The sequence below is a fragment of the Hyla sarda genome, chromosome 4 (assembly GCF_029499605.1).
Source record: "Hyla sarda isolate aHylSar1 chromosome 4, aHylSar1.hap1, whole genome shotgun sequence".
In the NCBI taxonomy this organism is placed as follows: domain Eukaryota; kingdom Metazoa; phylum Chordata; class Amphibia; order Anura; family Hylidae; genus Hyla; species Hyla sarda.
In genome coordinates, this window is record NC_079192.1 from 26,021,644 (window position 1) to 26,039,035 (window position 17,392).

Genomic DNA, 17,392 nt, shown 5'->3' on the forward strand with positions numbered 1-17,392 from the left:
TGCAGGTTCCTGTCACACAGACATAGCCTGTAACTGTGTGATAGGCACCAAATTAACCATTGAATGCCTTCTTTTACAAGGAAGAAAATAAAGTTCTTACAACAGTCTTGCATGACCAGTCATGGCTGATAGTCTGCCTGTGTTATCAACGGTGTGCATGTTCAGCCAGATGGGGACTGCATGTACGGCAGTGCGGGCCCTTGGTGAAGGGCTTTCTGTATTTGTAGTAGTAGGGGCATATAAGGTGGGAGAATAATTTGTAGGAATAGCTATTGATCATCTGACAAAAACATTGACATGGATGCAAAAGTTTTACTTGGATTAAAGGGGTACTCCCATGGAAAACTTTTCATTTTTTTAATGAACTGGTGCCAGAAAGTTAAAAAGATTTGTAAATCACTTCTATTCAAAAATGTTAATCCTTCCAGTACTTTTTAGGGGCTGTATACTAAAGAGAAATCCAAAAAAGAAATGCATTTCCTCTGATGTCATGACCACAGTGCTCTCTGCTGACCTCTGCTGTCCATTTTAGGAACTGTCCAGAGAAGGAGAAAATCCCCAAAGCAAACATATGCTGCTCTGGACAGTTCCTAAAATGGACAGCAGAGGTCAGCAGAGAGCACTGTGGTCATGACATCAGAGGAAATACATTTCTTTTTTGGATTTCTCTTTAGTATACAGCCCCCAAAAAGTACTGAGGACCAGGCCATTTTATACCTTAAGGACCGGAGCGTTTTTTGCAATTCTGACCACTGTCACTTTAAACATTAATAACTCTGGAATGCTTTTAGTTATCATTCTGATTCCGAGATTGTTTTTTCGTGACATATTCTACTTTAACTTAGTGGTAAAATTTTATGGTAACTTGCATCCTTTCTTGGTGAAAAATCCCAAAATTTGATGAAAAAAATGAAAATTTAGCATTTTTCTAACTTTGAAGCTCTCTGCTTGTAAGGAAAATGGATATTCAAAATATATATTTTTTGGGTTCACATATACAATATGTCTACTTTATGTTTGCATCATAAAATGTATGAGTTTTTACTTTTGGAAGACACCAGAGGGCTTCAAAGTTCAGCAGCAATTTTGAAATTTTTCACAAAATTTTCAAACTCACTATTTTTCAGGGACCAGTTCAGTTTTGAAGTGGATTTGAAGGGTCTTCATATTAGAAATACCCCATAAATGACCCCATTATAAAAACAACACCCCCCAAAGTATTCAAAATGACATTCAGTAAGTGTATTAACCCTTTAGGTGTTTCACAGGAATAGCAGCAAAGTGAAGGAGAAAATTCAAAATCTTCATTTTTTACACTCGCATGTTCTTGTAGACCCAATTTTTGCAAGGGGTAAAAAGGAGAAAATTTTTACTTTTATTTGAAACCCAATTTCTCTCGAGTAAGCACATACCTCATATGTCTATGTTAATTGTTCGGCGGGCGCAGTAGAGGGCTCAGATGGAGCGACAAATGGTTTTTGGGGGGCATGCCGCATTTAGGAAGCCCCTATGGTGCCAGGACAGCAAAAAAAAACACATGGCATACCATTTTGGAAACTAGACCCCTCAGGGAACGTAAAAAGGGGTAAAGTGAACCTTAATACCCTACAGGTGATTCACGACTTTTGCATATGTAAAAAAAATATATATTTTTTTTACCTAAAATGCTTGGTTTCCCAAAAATTTTACATTTTTAAAAAGGGTAATAGCAGAAAATACCCCCCAAAATTTGAAGCCCAATTTCTCCCGATACAGAAAACACCTCGCATGGGGGTGAAAAGTGCTCTGCTGGCGCACTACAGGTCTCAGAAGAGAAGGAGTCACATTCGGCTTTTTGAAAGCAAATTTTGCTCTGGGGGCATGCCGCATTTAGGAAGCCCCTATGGTGCCAGAACAGCAAAAAAAAAACACATGGCATACCATTTTGGAAACTAGACCCCTTGGGGAATGTAATAAGGGGTAACGTGAACCTTAATGCCCTACAGGTGTTTCACGACTTTTGCATATGTAAAAAAAAAAATATTTTTTTACCTAAAATGCTTGTTTTCCCAAAATGTTTACATTTTTAAAAAGGGTATTAGCGGAAAATACCCCCCAAAATTTGAAGCCCAATTTCTCCCGATTCAGAAAACACCCCATATGGGGGTGAAAAGTGCTCTGCTGGCGCACTACAGGTCTCAGAAGAGAAGGAGTCACATTTAGCTTTTTGAAAGTGAATTTTGCTCTGGGGGCATGCTGCATTTAGGAAGCCCCTATGGTGCCAGGACAGCAAAAAAAAAAACACATGGCATACCATTTTGGAAACTAGACCCCTCGGGGAACGTAACAAGGGGTAATTTGAACCTTAATACCCTACAGGTGTTTCACGACTTTTGCATATGTAAAAAAATATATATTTTTTTTACCTAAAATGCTTGTTTTCCCAAACATTTAACATTTTTTAAAAGGGTAATAGCAGAAAATACCCCCCAAAATTTGTTAGGCAATTTCTCCCGAGTACGGCGATACCCCATATGTGGCCCTAAACTGTTGCCTTGAAATACAACAGGGCTCCAAAGTGAGAGCGCCATGCGCATTTGAGGCCTAAATTAGGGACTTGCATAGGGGTGGACATAGGGGTATTCTACGCCAGTGATTCCCAAACAGGGTGCCTCCAGCTGTTGGAAAACTCCCAGCATGCCTGGACAGTCAACGGCTATCTGGCAATACTGGGAGTAGTTGTTTTGCAACAGCTGGAGGCTCCGTTTTGGAAACAGTGGCATACCAGACGTTTTTCATTTTTATTGGGGAGGGGGGCTGTGTAGGGGTATGTGTATATAGTGTTTTTTACTTTTTATTTTGTGTTAGTGTAGTGTAGTGTTTTTAGGGTACAGTCGCACGGGCGGGGGGTTCACAGTAGTTTCTCGCTGGCAGTTTGAGCTGCGGCAGAAATTTTGCCGCACCTCAAACTTGCAGCCGGATACTTACAGTAATCCTCCGCCCATGTGAGTGTACCCTGTACATTCACATTGGGGGGGGGGAACATCCAGCTGTTGCAAAACTACAACTCCCAGCATGTACGGTCTATCAGTGCATGCTGGGAGTTGTAGTTTTGCAACAGCTGGAGGCACACTGGTTGTGAAACACCGAGTTTGGTAACAAACTCAGTGTTTTGCAACCAGTGTGCCTTCAGCTGTTGCAAAAGCTACAACCCCCAGCATGTACGGACAGCGGAAGGGCATGCTGGGTGTTGTAGTTATGCAACAGCGGGAGGCATACAACTTTGGCTGGGGATGCTGGGGATTGTAGTTATGCAACAGCTGGAGACACACTGGTTTGCTACTTAACTCAGTGTGCCTTTAGCTGTTGCAAAACTACAACTCTCAGCAGTCACCGACAGCCAATGGGCATGCTGGGAGTTGTAGTTATGCAACCACCAGATGCACCACTACAACTCCCAGCATGCACTTTAGCTGATTGTGCAAGCTGGGAGTTTTAGTTATACAACAGCTGAAGGTACACTTTTCCATAGAAAGAATGTGCCTCCAGCTGTTGCAAAACTACAAGTCCCAGCATGCCCATAAGGGAATGCTGGGAGTTGTGGTGGTCTGCCTCCTGCTGTTGCATAACTACAGCTCCCAGCATGCCCTTTTTGCATGCTGGGAGCTGTTGCTAAGCAACAGCAGGAGGCTGTCACTCACCTCCAACGATCCTCGCCGCACAGGTCAGTCCCTCGTCGTCGCCGCTGCTCCTGGGGCCCCGATCCCAACAGGGGCGCCGGGGATCGGGGTCCCCAGCACCCGGGGTGCACGTCCCGCACCCACTCACGTCCTCCGGAAGAGGGGCGGAGCGGGTTGCGGGAGTGACACCCGCAGCAGGCGCCCTGATTGGTCGGCCGGTAATCCGGCCGACGAATCAGGGCGATCGTGAGGTGGCACCAGTGCCACCTCACCCCTGCTGGGTCTGGCTGTTCGGGGCCGTCTCTGACGGCCCCGATCAGCCAATAATTCCGGGTCACCGGGTCACTGGAGACCCGATTGACCCGGAATCCGCCGCAGATCGCTGGACTGAATTGTCCAGCGATCTGCGGCCATCGCCGACATGGGGGGTCATAATGACCCCCCTGGGCGATATGCCGCGATGCCTGCTGAACGATTTCAGCAGGCATCGGGCACCGGCTCCGCTCCAGATGGTTGCGGGGGGCCGGTAAAACACATGACGTTCTCATACGTCATGTGTCCTTAAGGACTCGGAAATGGAGACGTATGAGAACGTCATGTGTCCTTAAGGGGTTAAAGGGCCAGCATTGGGATTGGTATCCATCAATGCTCAAACTCTGTGTTTTGTCCTTTCAAACACCTCAATAGATTAAAAAAAAATAAGTTTCCTAAGTAAAGACACTTACTTTAATTCCACAATTTCTACATCTTTGTACCCGTCCAAATCTGCATAGGTGTCTTTCATCTGTATAAACAAAGAACAAAAATTATAACTTATGTCAAATGACAATGAAATTGTATGTTAGGCTTAGTCTTTCTGGCTTCTTACCAACACTTTAAACTCCTTCTCAAATTCTTTGTATTCGTCTGATTGATTGTTCATCAGATTCTCATCAAGCTGCTTATTATTGATCTTTAACTCCACCTTCACACTGGTGTCAACAGTCTTCACTGCAGGAGAAAATAAGAGAGCGATGTGGAGGGGATTTCTTTTTTCACACTTTTTGTTTTTTTTTTACATAGTTAAAGTGGTACTACCGTGGAAAACCTTTTTTTTTTTTTTTTTTTTTTTAATCAACTGGTGCCAGAAAGTTAAACAGATTTGTAAATCACTTCTATTAAAAAATCTTAATCCTTCCAGTACTTTTTAGGGGCTGTATACTAAAGAGAAATCCAAAAAATAAATGCATTTCCTCTGATGTCATGACCACAGTGCTCTCTGCTGACCTCTGCTGTCCATTTTAGGAACTGTCCAGAGCAGCATATGTTTGCTATGAGGATTTTCTCCTGCTCTGGACAGTTCCTAAAATGGACAGCAGAGGTCAACAGAGAGCACTGTGGTCATGACATCAGAGGAAATGCATTTCTTTTTTGGATTTCTCTTTAGTATATAGCCCCTAAAAGGTACTGGAAGGATTAAGATTTTTTAATAGAAGTGATCTACAAACCTGTTTAACTTTCTGGCACCAGTTGATTTAAAAAAAAAAAGTTTTCCATGGGAGTACCCCTTTAAAGGGGTACTCCACTGCCCCCAGCATCCAGAACCTTTAGTTCAGAATGCTGGGTGCGAGAGTCGTGACTTTACGGCCACACGGACGTCACACCCCCTCCCATAGTCTTGCATTGAGTGGGTGTGACATCATGAGGGGTTTATGATGTCACACCCCCTCAATGCAAGTCTATGGGAGGGGGCGTGACGTCCGTCAAGCCCCCTCCCATAGACTTCTATTGAGGGGGCATGGTGTAACATCACGACCCCCGCAGACTAAATGTTCCGGACACTGGGGCAGTGGAGTACCCCTTTAAACCAGCTGTCTTAAAGACAAGAGGCGTCTTAAAATACTTTTTCTGATTCTTGTTTTGTACTTCTTATGGTACCAAAACACTTTCTCCATTAGTCACTATTAGAAATCTATGGGCATTATTTTTTCTACAACCTCTACAGTCTCCTGTTATCAGTGAGGCCCATCAGATAAGCAATTCTCTGACTGATTTGTTATCAGCCCTTCTCTCCCCTCTTGAAGAAACTTCTTGACATTTGATCTAGTCATAAATCAATAAACTAGTTGGCTCAGGAGAGGCGGCAGACTACTCAAACTAGCTTCTCTGTAGGACTCTGTACTAGCTGTACAATAGTGTTGGGCGCGAATATTCACATTGCAATTATTGCAAATGTTGCATATTCGCGAATTCGTGAACATTGCGAATATAGCGCTAAATATTCGCAATTACGAATATTCACTTTTTTTTTCACAGTACAAATCACAGTGATCATCCCTCCCCGTTTCCAGCTTGTTGTGTAAACAAGGCTTCAATACTAGTTACTGTGTCAGACTGGCGGGCACCCGAAAATTTGCAAATGCGAATATTGGCATATGCGAATTTTCGCGCATATTGATCCCTCCCTTCTTTTAGCTCTTTTATCATGCGATATCAACGAATATTCGTCCATATATTCACGAAATATCGCAAATTCTAATATGGCCTATGCCGCTCAACACTACTGTACAACAGAAACTACACCAAATTTTAATAAACACCTATGAAGAAATTTGTTTTACACCATAATAATATTTGCACCCTAGTTCTTCCCACTACTTATAAAGCAATTTAAAAGGCAACTCAAGCTTTCATAATTCCATTAACATTCTTCTCAAGGATTAAAGGAAACTTTTTAAGAACATGTCTTCATTAATTCCAAAACAACAGCTCCAACTCTTTAAAGGGGTTATCCAGAAATAGAAAAACAGAGATAATTTCTTTTAAAGAGGTACTCTCCTGGAATTTTTTTTTTTAAATCAACTGGTGCCAGAAAGTTATACAGAATTGTAAATTACTTTTATTTAAAAAATCTTAATCATTCCAGTACTTCTCAGCTGCTCTATACTACAGAGGAAGTTCTTTTCTTTTTGAATTTCCTTTCTGTCTGACCACAGTGCTCTCTGCTGACACCTCTGTCAATGTCAGGAACTGTCCAGAGCAGGAGAAAACCCCCATAGCAACCCTATCCTGCTCTGGACAGTTCCTGATATGAACAGAGGCGTCAGCAGAGAGCACTGTGGTCAGACAGAAAGGAAATTTGATCCACCGTTGAATCTTCATAAATACGTAAATAACATTGGAACTGGTCAGATAAATCAAAGATAGCCTGGTGACAGGTAGATATACACTTACCAGGAGGAGCTCTATCTACGATCGTTTCACATATTGAACCCTGGTACATTTCTGGACAAATGCATTTAATTCCATCATACGTTCCCCCATTTTGGCATCTAGCTGTAAAAAATGAGAAAAGTAAAACGAGAGAACTGAATTATTTGGATTCATGAATAATCGATTTTGTTCTCTTATTTGGGTAACAAAAGCCTACTGGTTGTTTTCACTACCTGCTCAAGATCGGTCACTTGTCAGCTTTACTGTATAGACTGAGACAGGATAAGCATCTGGGAAGAATTTATCAAATTTTGCAATTTTTTGCAACTCTTCCAAATGGGTGGTGCTTAGTGTGAAGGGGTGGGGCTATGTATAAAGGAGACATTACCAACTCTCGAATTTACATTAATTGTAGCTGAACTCCAAGCTCCAAACTCTCATAGATTTCTAAGCCTGCCATATGGGCACCCTCATATGCGCCAAAATATATTTAAGGGCCACTAGGTCTTGACGCCTCTTTATAAATCCAGGGCAACTGACACAGCAAGCTTTTACATATGTCAAGCCTATAGAAAGGCCGGTCTTAGTAAAGCCCCAACCTTAATGTCCTCCTGACACTGTAGCTCCAGGAGCTAAAGAAGAGCTGGGCCTGCAGAGAAGAAGTCAGCATTATCTTCTCAATACAGCAATTTACGTTTCTTTCCTTTCTTTTTAACTCTTTACTTTCTTTGGTCCGAATTTTCCATCAACAAAATCGTCCGAGAGTTTTTTGTTGTTTTTTTTTTTTTATCAATCGAGAAACCAGAAAACAATATTTGAAAAAGAAAAAAGAAAAACAATATTTAAAAAAAATAAATAAAAAAGTTTCATTTTAATATTTATTTATTTTAGAGAGTTTGTTTAAGCAATCTTCCTATTGCTTGTACAGTGCAGTGCTAATGTGCTCAAAGGTGAAGAGCAGTGATGATGAGTAGACATTGAGGGGAGTTTAGCATTGTTGGTTTAGGTCAGTGTTTCCCAACCGGTGTGCCTTCAGCTGTTGCAAAACTGCAATTTTCAGCATGCCCAGACAGCCAAAGGCTTCCTGGACATTCTGGGAGTTGTAGTTTTGCAACAGAAGAAGGCATACTGTTTGGGAAACACGATTTTTTTGTGGCGATGACGTGTATGTACACCAACTTTATCAGGGCATTTGATACATTTTGCGTAGTACACCATTTTCTATGGTTTACCTGGTGCGCAGTGACTGAGTGAATACTGTTGTCTGTGGAACATAGATTCCCGAATATATAACAGACGGGATAGAGGAGGAAGAGACGACACTGTTGAGGACAAAACATATTGGCCCTGACTATTGTAAACCCGACCTGTTTTGTAGGGTTGTGTGCCAGAAATTGGTGCATTGCACCACATATTGTGTCTGCGCCAGAATTTGAGCCAGAATTTGTACCACGATTTGCGCCAAAAATTCACAAACCCAATCAACTCTTCATTTTACTTAGAAAACCTGAAAAAGGGCTGTGATCGCTAGGAAAATGGGTGTGGCCAATGAAAAGGGGGGGGGGCCCGACATTTTCAAAAAATCCCAACATATTTACTAAAGTTTCCACAAAAAATGTGGTGGGTTTGAGCTCTGGAAAACCCCACAGATCAGAACAGGTGTAAGAAAAGTAAAACATAGGGAAAAAAATGCAAAATGTAGTGAAACATTAGTAAATACCGTGGAAAAATACTTGTAGGGAATTTAAACCCAAAAAGAAAACTACACTTCATTCTTAGTAAATCAGGGCCATAATGCGCTGCCTGTGGACAAGGCCTGGCTGATGGACAGAATGAAGGGATCTGGAGGAGCATCAGTAGCAAGGGCAAGGTTTTACTTTGCGGGCTGTCTCGACTGTCCCATGCAGCCTAGAGATGCCACTCCATGTGCCTAATTAAAGACATATTGGGGAGATATATGAAAACATGTGCAGAGAAAAAGTTGACCAGTTGCTCATAGCAATAAATCAGATTGCTTCTTTCTTTTTTTTTAAAAGGCCTATAAAAAATTGAAGAAGCAATCTGATTGGATGTCGGAGAGGTACACCCCCTGACTGTGCCCCTCCTCTGGCAGCTTTTTTTCTCGAGCCTACAGATGCAGCAGTGTCACGGTCACCTGAGCTGACGAGACCAGAAGGCCTACCTCGGCCATACTCTTCTTCGCTGATAGTACCACTACTCTCCTGCTCTGATCATGTCTCCTCCTCAGCTGGTTTCTAAGTCCTCTCCAACACTACATCATCATTATCAAACTCCTCCTCATTGTCCTCTCCACTCCTCTCTGCATACATTTCTGATGTCTGACTATGGCCTCCTTGGAACAGACCATCTAGGACAGACATTTTCACCGTGCTATGTAGTTATAGACTATGAGGAATCCACTAACACCTGTCTCAACATCATATCATCACACTCTTTTTCCGGTGCCTGGTGGTAGTAGTAGCAGCTGTGTAAGCAAGCAAAAGTTCTTACTGTCTTCCATGGATTGTGGAGTTTTGTAAGATAGTACGGTCCTTGTGGACTAGTTGATCTCACAATCCCTGGAAGACAGTGAGAACTTTGCTTGGCTGACACAGCTTCTACTACCACCAGGCACCTGGCTGCTACTACTACTACCTGTACTGGTGCTGGTACTGCCACCAACATTCTTACTCGGAGAGGAGATCTGTCCTCTACCACATCAAACAATTCCTAAAATGCATATTTATCTTAAACCAAGGAAATACACTTAGCCTTAGATGGCTAGTCAATGTTTACTCTTGATGCTTTTAAATGCCTAGCTATGTTAAACCCAGGTAGAAATTCTCTATGTTCAATTAAGCCCATAAAATACTCATAGCTTGTCCTTAGATGGCTATCCCGTGTTCACTCTTAACATTTCTATATGCATATTCATGTTAAACCCAGGTATAAATACTATATGGTCAATTAAACCCTGAAAATGCATGTAACTTGTCCTACGTTGGCTTTGCTGCGTTCATTTTTAATTTTTTTAAATGCAAAGTTATGTTAAACCCAGGTATAAATACTCTGTTGGATTAAACCCATTAACTTCTGCATATCGTGATACAGACCATGCTGGTGTAACCTGGGTATACACTATATATAATTATATATGTACAGCTGGTATAAGTTATATATCTCCTGGATATAGTGATATGGACCATGCTGGTATAACCTGGGTATATACTGTATATAATTATATATGTACAGCTGGTATAAGTTATATATGTTACGCCGAGCGCTCCGGGTTCCCGCTCCTCCCCGGAGCGCTCGCTTCACCTCCTCCGCTGCAGCGCCCCGGTCACGTCCTCTGACCCGGGGCGCTGCGATCCTGCTGCTAGCCGGGATGCGATTCGCGATGCGGGTAGCGCCCGCTCGCGATGCGCACCCCGGCTCTCCTACCTGACTCGCTCCCCGTCTGTTCTGTCCCGGCGCGCGCGGCCCCGCTCCCTAGGGCGCGCGCGCGCCGGGTCTCTGCGATTTAAAGGGCCACTGCGCCGCTGATTGGCGCAGTGGTTCCAATTAGAGTTATCACCTGTGCACTCCCTATATTACCTCACTTCCCTTGCACTCCCTTGCCGGATCTTGTTGCCTTAGTGCCAGTGAAAGCGTTCCTTGTGTGTCCCTTGCCAGTGTTTCCAGACCTTCTGCCGTTGCCCCTGACTACGATCCTTGCTGCCTGCCCCGACCTTCTGCTACGTCCGACCTTGCTTCTGCCTACTCCCTTGTACCGCGCCTATCTTCAGCAGCCAGAGAGGTGAGCCGTTGCTAGTGGATACGACCTGGTCACTACCGCCGCAGCAAGACCATCCCGCTTTGCGGCGGGCTCTGGTGAAAACCAGTAGTGGCTTAGAACCGGTCCACTAGCACGGTCCACGCCAATCCCTCTCTGGCACAGAGGGTCCACTACCTGCCAGCCGGCATCGTGACAGTAGATCCGGCCATGGATCCCGCTGAAGTTCCTCTGCCAGTTGTCGCTGACCTCACCACGGTGGTCGCCCAGCAGTCACAACAGATTGCGCAACAAGGCCAACAGCTGTCTCAACTGACCGTTATGCTACAACAGTTGCTACCACAGCTTCAGCAGTCATCTCCTCCGCCAGCTCCTGCACCTCCTCCGCAGCGAGTGGCCGCTCCTGGGATACGCTTATCCTTGCCGGATAAGTTTGATGGGGACTCTAAGTTTTGCCGTGGCTTCCTTTTCCCAATGTTCCCTGCATCTGGAGATGATGTCGGACCTGTTTCCCACTGAAAGGTCTAAGGTGGCTTTCGTAGTCAGTCTTCTGTCCGGAAAAGCCCTGTCATGGGCCACACCGCTCTGGGACCGCAATGACCCCGTCACTGCCTCAGTACACTCCTTCTTCTCGGAAATCTGAAGTGTCTTTGAGGAACCTGCCCGAGCTCTTCTGCTGAGACTGCCCTGTTGAACCTGGTCCAGGGTAATTCTTCCGTTGGCGAGTATGCCGTACAATTCCGTACACTTGCTTCAGAATTGTCCTGGAATAATGAGGCCCTCTGCGCGACCTTCAAAAAAGGCCTATCCAGCAACATTAAAGATGTTCTGGCCGCACGAGAAATTCCTGCTAATCTACATGAACTTATTCACCTAGCCACTCGCATTGACATGCGTTTTTCTGAAAGGCGTCAGGAACTCCGCCAAGATATGGACTCTGTTCGCACGAGGCGTTTCGTCTCCTCGGCTCCTCTCTCCTCTGGTCCCCTGCAATCTGTTCCTGTGCCTCCCGCCGTGGAGGCTATGCAGGTCGACCGGTCTCGCCTGACACCTCAAGAGAGGACACGACGCCGTATGGAGAACCTCTGCCTGTACTGTGCTAGTACCGAACACTTCCTGAGGGATTGTCCTATCCGTCCTCCTCGCCTGGAAAAACGTACGCTGACTCCGCACAAAGGTGAGACAGTCCTTGATGTCTACTCTGCTTCTCCACGTCTTACTGTGCCTGTGCGGATGTCTGCTTCTGCCTTCTCCTTCTCTACAGTGGCCTTCTTGGACTCTGGTTCCGCAGGAAATTTTATTTTGGCCTCTCTCGTCAACAGGTTCAACATCCCAGTGACCAGTCTCGCCAGACCCCTCTACATCAATTGTGTAAATAATGAAAGATTGGACTGTACCATACGTTTCCGCACGGAGCCCCTTCTTATGAGCATCGGATCTCATCATGAGAGGATTGAACTTTTGGTCCTCCCCAATTGCACCTCGGAGATTCTCCTTGGACTTCCCTGGCTTCAACTTCATTCCCCAACCCTGGATTGGTCCACTGGGGAGATCAAGAGTTGGGGGTCCTCTTGTTCTAAGAACTGTCTAAAACCGGTTCCCAGTAACCCTTGCCGTAACTCTGTGGTTCCTCCAGTAACCGGTCTCCCCAAGGCCTATATGGACTTCGCGGATGTGTTCTGCAAAAAACAAGCTGAGACTCTACCTCCTCACAGGCCTTATGATTGCCCTATCGACCTCCTCCCGGGTACTACTCCACCCCGGGGCAGAATTTATCCTCTCTCTGCCCCAGAGACTCTTGCCATGTCCGAATACGTCCAGGAGAATCTAAAAAGGGGCTTTATCCGTAAATCCTCCTCTCCTGCCGGAGCCGGATTTTTCTTTGTCTCCAAAAAAGATGGCTCCCTACATCCTTGCATTGACTACCGCGGTCTTAATAAAATCACGGTTAAGAACCGCTACCCCTTACCCCTCATCTCTGAACTCTTTGATCGCCTCCAAGGTGCCCACATCTTCACTAAATTGGACTTAAGAGGCGCCTATAACCTCATCCGCATCAGAGAGGGGGACGAGTGGAAAACGGCATTTAACACCAGAGATGGACACTTTGAGTATCTGGTCATGCCCTTTGGACTGTGCAATGCCCCTGCCGTCTTCCAAGACTTTGTCAATGAAATTTTTCGTGATCTATTATACTCCTGTGTTGTGGTATATCTGGACGATATCCTAATTTTTTCTGCCAATCTAGAGGAACACCGCCGGCATGTCCGTATGGTTCTTCAGAGACTTCGTGACAACCAACTCTATGCCAAAATTGAGAAATGTCTGTTTGAATGCCAATCTCTTCCTTTTCTAGGATATTTGGTCTCTGGCCAGGGACTACAGATGGATCCAGACAAACTCTCTGCCGTCTTAAATTGGCCACGCCCCTCCGGACTCCGTGCTATCCAACGCTTTTTGGGGTTCGCCAATTATTACAGGCAATTTATTCCACATTTTTCTACCATTGTGGCTCCTATCGTGGCTTTAACCAAGAAAAATGCTGATCCCAAGTCCTGGCCTCCTCAAGCAGAAGACTCCTTTAAACAACTCAAGTCTGCCTTTTCTTCGTCTCCCGTGCTCTCCAGACCTGACCCTTCCAAACCCTTCCTATTGGAGGTTGATGCCTCCTCAGTAGGAGCTGGAGCTGTTCTTCTACAAAAAAATCCTTCCGGGCATGCTGTCACTTGTGGTTTTTTCTCTAGGACCTTCTCTCCAGCGGAGAGGAACTACTCCATCGGGGATCGAGAGCTTCTAGCCATTAAATTAGCACTTGAGGAATGGAGGCATCTGCTGGAGGGATCAAGATTTCCTGTTATTATCTACACCGACCACAAGAACCTCTCCTACCTCCAGTCGGCCCAACGACTGAATCCTCGCCAGGCCCGGTGGTCTCTGTTCTTTGCCCGATTTAATTTTGAGATTCACTTTCGTCCTGCCGATAAGAACATTAGAGCCGATGCTCTCTCTCGTTCCTCGGATGCCTCAGAAGTTGATCTCCCTCCGCAACACATCATTCCACCCGACTGCCTGATCTCCACTTCTCCTGCCTCCATCAGACAGACTCCTCCAGGAAAGACCTTTGTTTCCCCACGCCAACGCCTCGGAATCCTCAAATGGGGTCACTCCTCCCATCTCGCAGGTCATGCGGGCATCAAGAAATCTGTGCAACTCATCTCCCGCTTCTATTGGTGGCCGACTCTGGAGACGGATGTTGGGGACTTTGTGCGAGCCTGCACTATCTGTGCCCGGGATAAGACCCCTCGCCAGAAGCCCGCTGGGTTTCTTCATCCTCTGCCTGTCCCCGAACAGCCTTGGTCTCTGATTGGTATGGATTTTATTACTGATTTACCCCCTTCCCGTGGCAACACCGTTATTTGGGTGGTCGTTGATCGATTCTCCAAAATGGCACATTTCATTCCTCTTCCTGGTCTTCCTTCTGCGCCTCAGTTGGCTAAACAATTTTTTGTACACATTTTTCGTCTTCACGGGTTGCCTACGCAGATTGTCTCGGATAGAGGGGTCCAATTCGTGTCTAAATTCTGGAGAGCTCTCTGTAAACAACTCAAGATTAAATTAAATTTTTCCTCTGCATATCATCCCCAGTCCAATGGACAAGTAGAAAGAATTAACCAGATCCTGGGTGATTATTTGCGACATTTTGTTTCCTCCCGCCAGGATGACTGGGCAGATCTCCTTCCATGGGCCGAATTCTCGTATAACTTCAGGGTCTCTGAATCTTCCTCCAAATCCCCATTTTTCGTGGTGTACGGCCGTCACCCTCTTCCCCCCCTCCCTACCCCCTTGCCCTCTGGTCTGCCCGCTGTGGATGAAATTTCTCGTGACCTTTCCATTATATGGAGAGAGACCCAAAATTCTCTCTTACAGGCTTCTTCACGCATGAAGAGGTTCGCGGATAAGAAAAGAAGAGCTCCCCCCGTTTTTTCCCCTGGAGACAAGGTATGGCTCTCCGCTAAATATGTCCGCTTCCGTGTCCCTAGCTACAAGTTGGGACCACGCTATCTTGGTCCTTTCAAAATTCTGTGTCAAATTAATCCTGTCTCTTATAAACTTCTTCTTCCTCCTTCTCTTCGTATCCCTAATGCCTTTCACGTCTCTCTTCTCAAACCACTCATCCTCAACCGTTTTTCTCCCAAATCTGTTCCTCCCACTCCTGTGTCCGGCTCCTCGGACGTCTTCTCGGTCAAGGAGATTTTGGCTGCCAAAAAGGTCAGAGGAAAAAATTTTTTTTTAGTAGACTGGGAGGGTTGTGGTCCTGAAGAGAGATCCTGGGAACCTGAGGACAACATCCTTGACAAAAGTCTGCTCCTCAGGTTCTCAGGCTCCAAGAAGAGGGGGAGACCCAAGGGGGGGGGTACTGTTACGCCGAGCGCTCCGGGTTCCCGCTCCTCCCCGGAGCGCTCGCTTCACCTCCTCCGCTGCAGCGCCCCGGTCACGTCCTCTGACCCGGGGCGCTGCGATCCTGCTGCTAGCCGGGATGCGATTCGCGATGCGGGTAGCGCCCGCTCGCGATGCGCACCCCGGCTCTCCTACCTGACTCGCTCCCCGTCTGTTCTGTCCCGGCGCGCGCGGCCCCGCTCCCTAGGGCGCGCGCGCGCCGGGTCTCTGCGATTTAAAGGGCCACTGCGCCGCTGATTGGCGCAGTGGTTCCAATTAGAGTTATCACCTGTGCACTCCCTATATTACCTCACTTCCCTTGCACTCCCTTGCCGGATCTTGTTGCCTTAGTGCCAGTGAAAGCGTTCCTTGTGTGTCCCTTGCCAGTGTTTCCAGACCTTCTGCCGTTGCCCCTGACTACGATCCTTGCTGCCTGCCCCGACCTTCTGCTACGTCCGACCTTGCTTCTGCCTACTCCCTTGTACCGCGCCTATCTTCAGCAGCCAGAGAGGTGAGCCGTTGCTAGTGGATACGACCTGGTCACTACCGCCGCAGCAAGACCATCCCGCTTTGCGGCGGGCTCTGGTGAAAACCAGTAGTGGCTTAGAACCGGTCCACTAGCACGGTCCACGCCAATCCCTCTCTGGCACAGAGGGTCCACTACCTGCCAGCCGGCATCGTGACAATATATCTCCTGTATATAGTGATCTGGATCATGCTGGTATAACCTGGACATATACTGTATATAATTATATATGTACAGCTGGTATAAGTTATATATCTCCTATATATAGTGATATGGACCATGCTGGTGTAACCTGGGTATATACTGTATATAATTATATATGTACAGCTGGTATAAGTTATATATCTCCAGTAAATAGTAATATGGACCATGCTGGTATAACCTGGGTATATACTGTATATAATTATATATGTACAGCTGGTATAAGTTATATATCTCCTGTATATAGTGATATGGACCATGCTGGTATAATCTGGGTAAATACTGTATATAATTATATATGTACAGCAGATATAAGTTATATATCTCCTGTATATAGTGATATAGACCATGCTGGTATAACCTGGTATATACTATATATATAATATATATGTACAGCTGGTATAAGTTATATATCTCCTGTATATAGTGATATGGACCATGCTGGTATAACCTGGTATGTACTGTACATAATATATATGTACAGCTGGTATAAGTTATATATCTCCTGTATATAGTGATATGGACCATGCTGGTATAACCTGGTATATACTGTATATAATATATATGTACAGCTGGTATAAGTTATATATCTCCTGTATATAGTGATATGGACCATGCTGGTATAACCCAGGTATATACTGTATATAATAATATATGTACAGCTGGTATAAGTTATATATCTCCTGTATATAGTGATATGGACCATGCTGGTATAACCCGGGTATATACTGTATATAATTATATATGTACAGCTGGTATAAGTTATATATCTCCTGTATATAGTGATATGGACCATGCTGGTATAACCTGGGTATATACTGTATATTTCCCTCCCAGTAGTAGCATAGTGAGGGTAAATGGCTGTTCTGCTCCCCCATCTTACTGTTTTCTGCATATAATGTCTCTTCCGGTCACCTCTGCTCTTGTGTGGATTAAAAGTCACTTTCTTCATGTAACTTAGTAATAATCACAGAACACCTTTTGGAGTTACATTGGGAAAGTTAGCAGGCACAGTATGAAGTGACAATTCTAGCAGGGACAGCAAGCAGTGTTCTATCATGAAAATGAAGCTTCCTCTCAGGGGGAGCAGAGCAGAAATTCACTTTAACCTTATTTGTGCTGGGTAGGGAAAAGAACATTTTGTCCGGAGTGTAATTTTCAGCTGAGCAATTTAGATTCATTTTAAGGAAATTTATTTTTTCCATTCAGGTAATAGAAACCTTTGAAATAATATTATACTGACCTGATACAGTGGTTTTAGGAGTTGTAACAAATGATGCTGAAGTAGATATTGATGTTTTTGTTGATGTAGAAATGACGGTCTGAGTTTTGTTAGTTACAGAAGATGTCATTTTTATTGTCTCTGATGTTGTCATTGTTACGCCGAGCGCTCCGGGTCCCCGCTCCTCCCCGGAGCGCTCGCTACACTTCCCTCACTGCAGCGCCCCGGTCGGTTCCACGGACCCGGGGCGCTGCGTTACCACCTCCGGCCGGGATGCGATTCGCGATGCGGGTAGCGCCCGCTCGCGATGCGCACCCCGGCTCCCGTACCTTACTCGCTCCCCGTCAGTTCTGTCCCGGCGCGCGCGGCCCCGCTCCCTA

At 45.4% G+C, this 17,392-nt stretch overlaps 1 protein-coding gene across 1 annotated transcript in view; it reads right to left on the reverse strand.

Annotated features, from left to right (window-relative positions):
- The window catches only part of LOC130367331 (mucin-3B-like), a 53,880-nt gene extending 36,714 nt beyond the window's left edge, over nt 1-17,166 (reverse strand). Inside the window, exons 1-4 of the mRNA XM_056569741.1 lie at nt 17,034-17,166; nt 6,873-6,974; nt 4,528-4,649; nt 4,385-4,443 (exon numbers count right to left, since the gene is read on the reverse strand). Of these exons, the coding sequence (XP_056425716.1) occupies nt 4,385-4,443; nt 4,528-4,649; nt 6,873-6,974; nt 17,034-17,166 (416 nt within the window). The remainder of the gene's footprint in view (nt 1-4,384; nt 4,444-4,527; nt 4,650-6,872; nt 6,975-17,033) is intronic.
- Between the last annotated feature and the right edge of the window lie 226 nt (nt 17,167-17,392).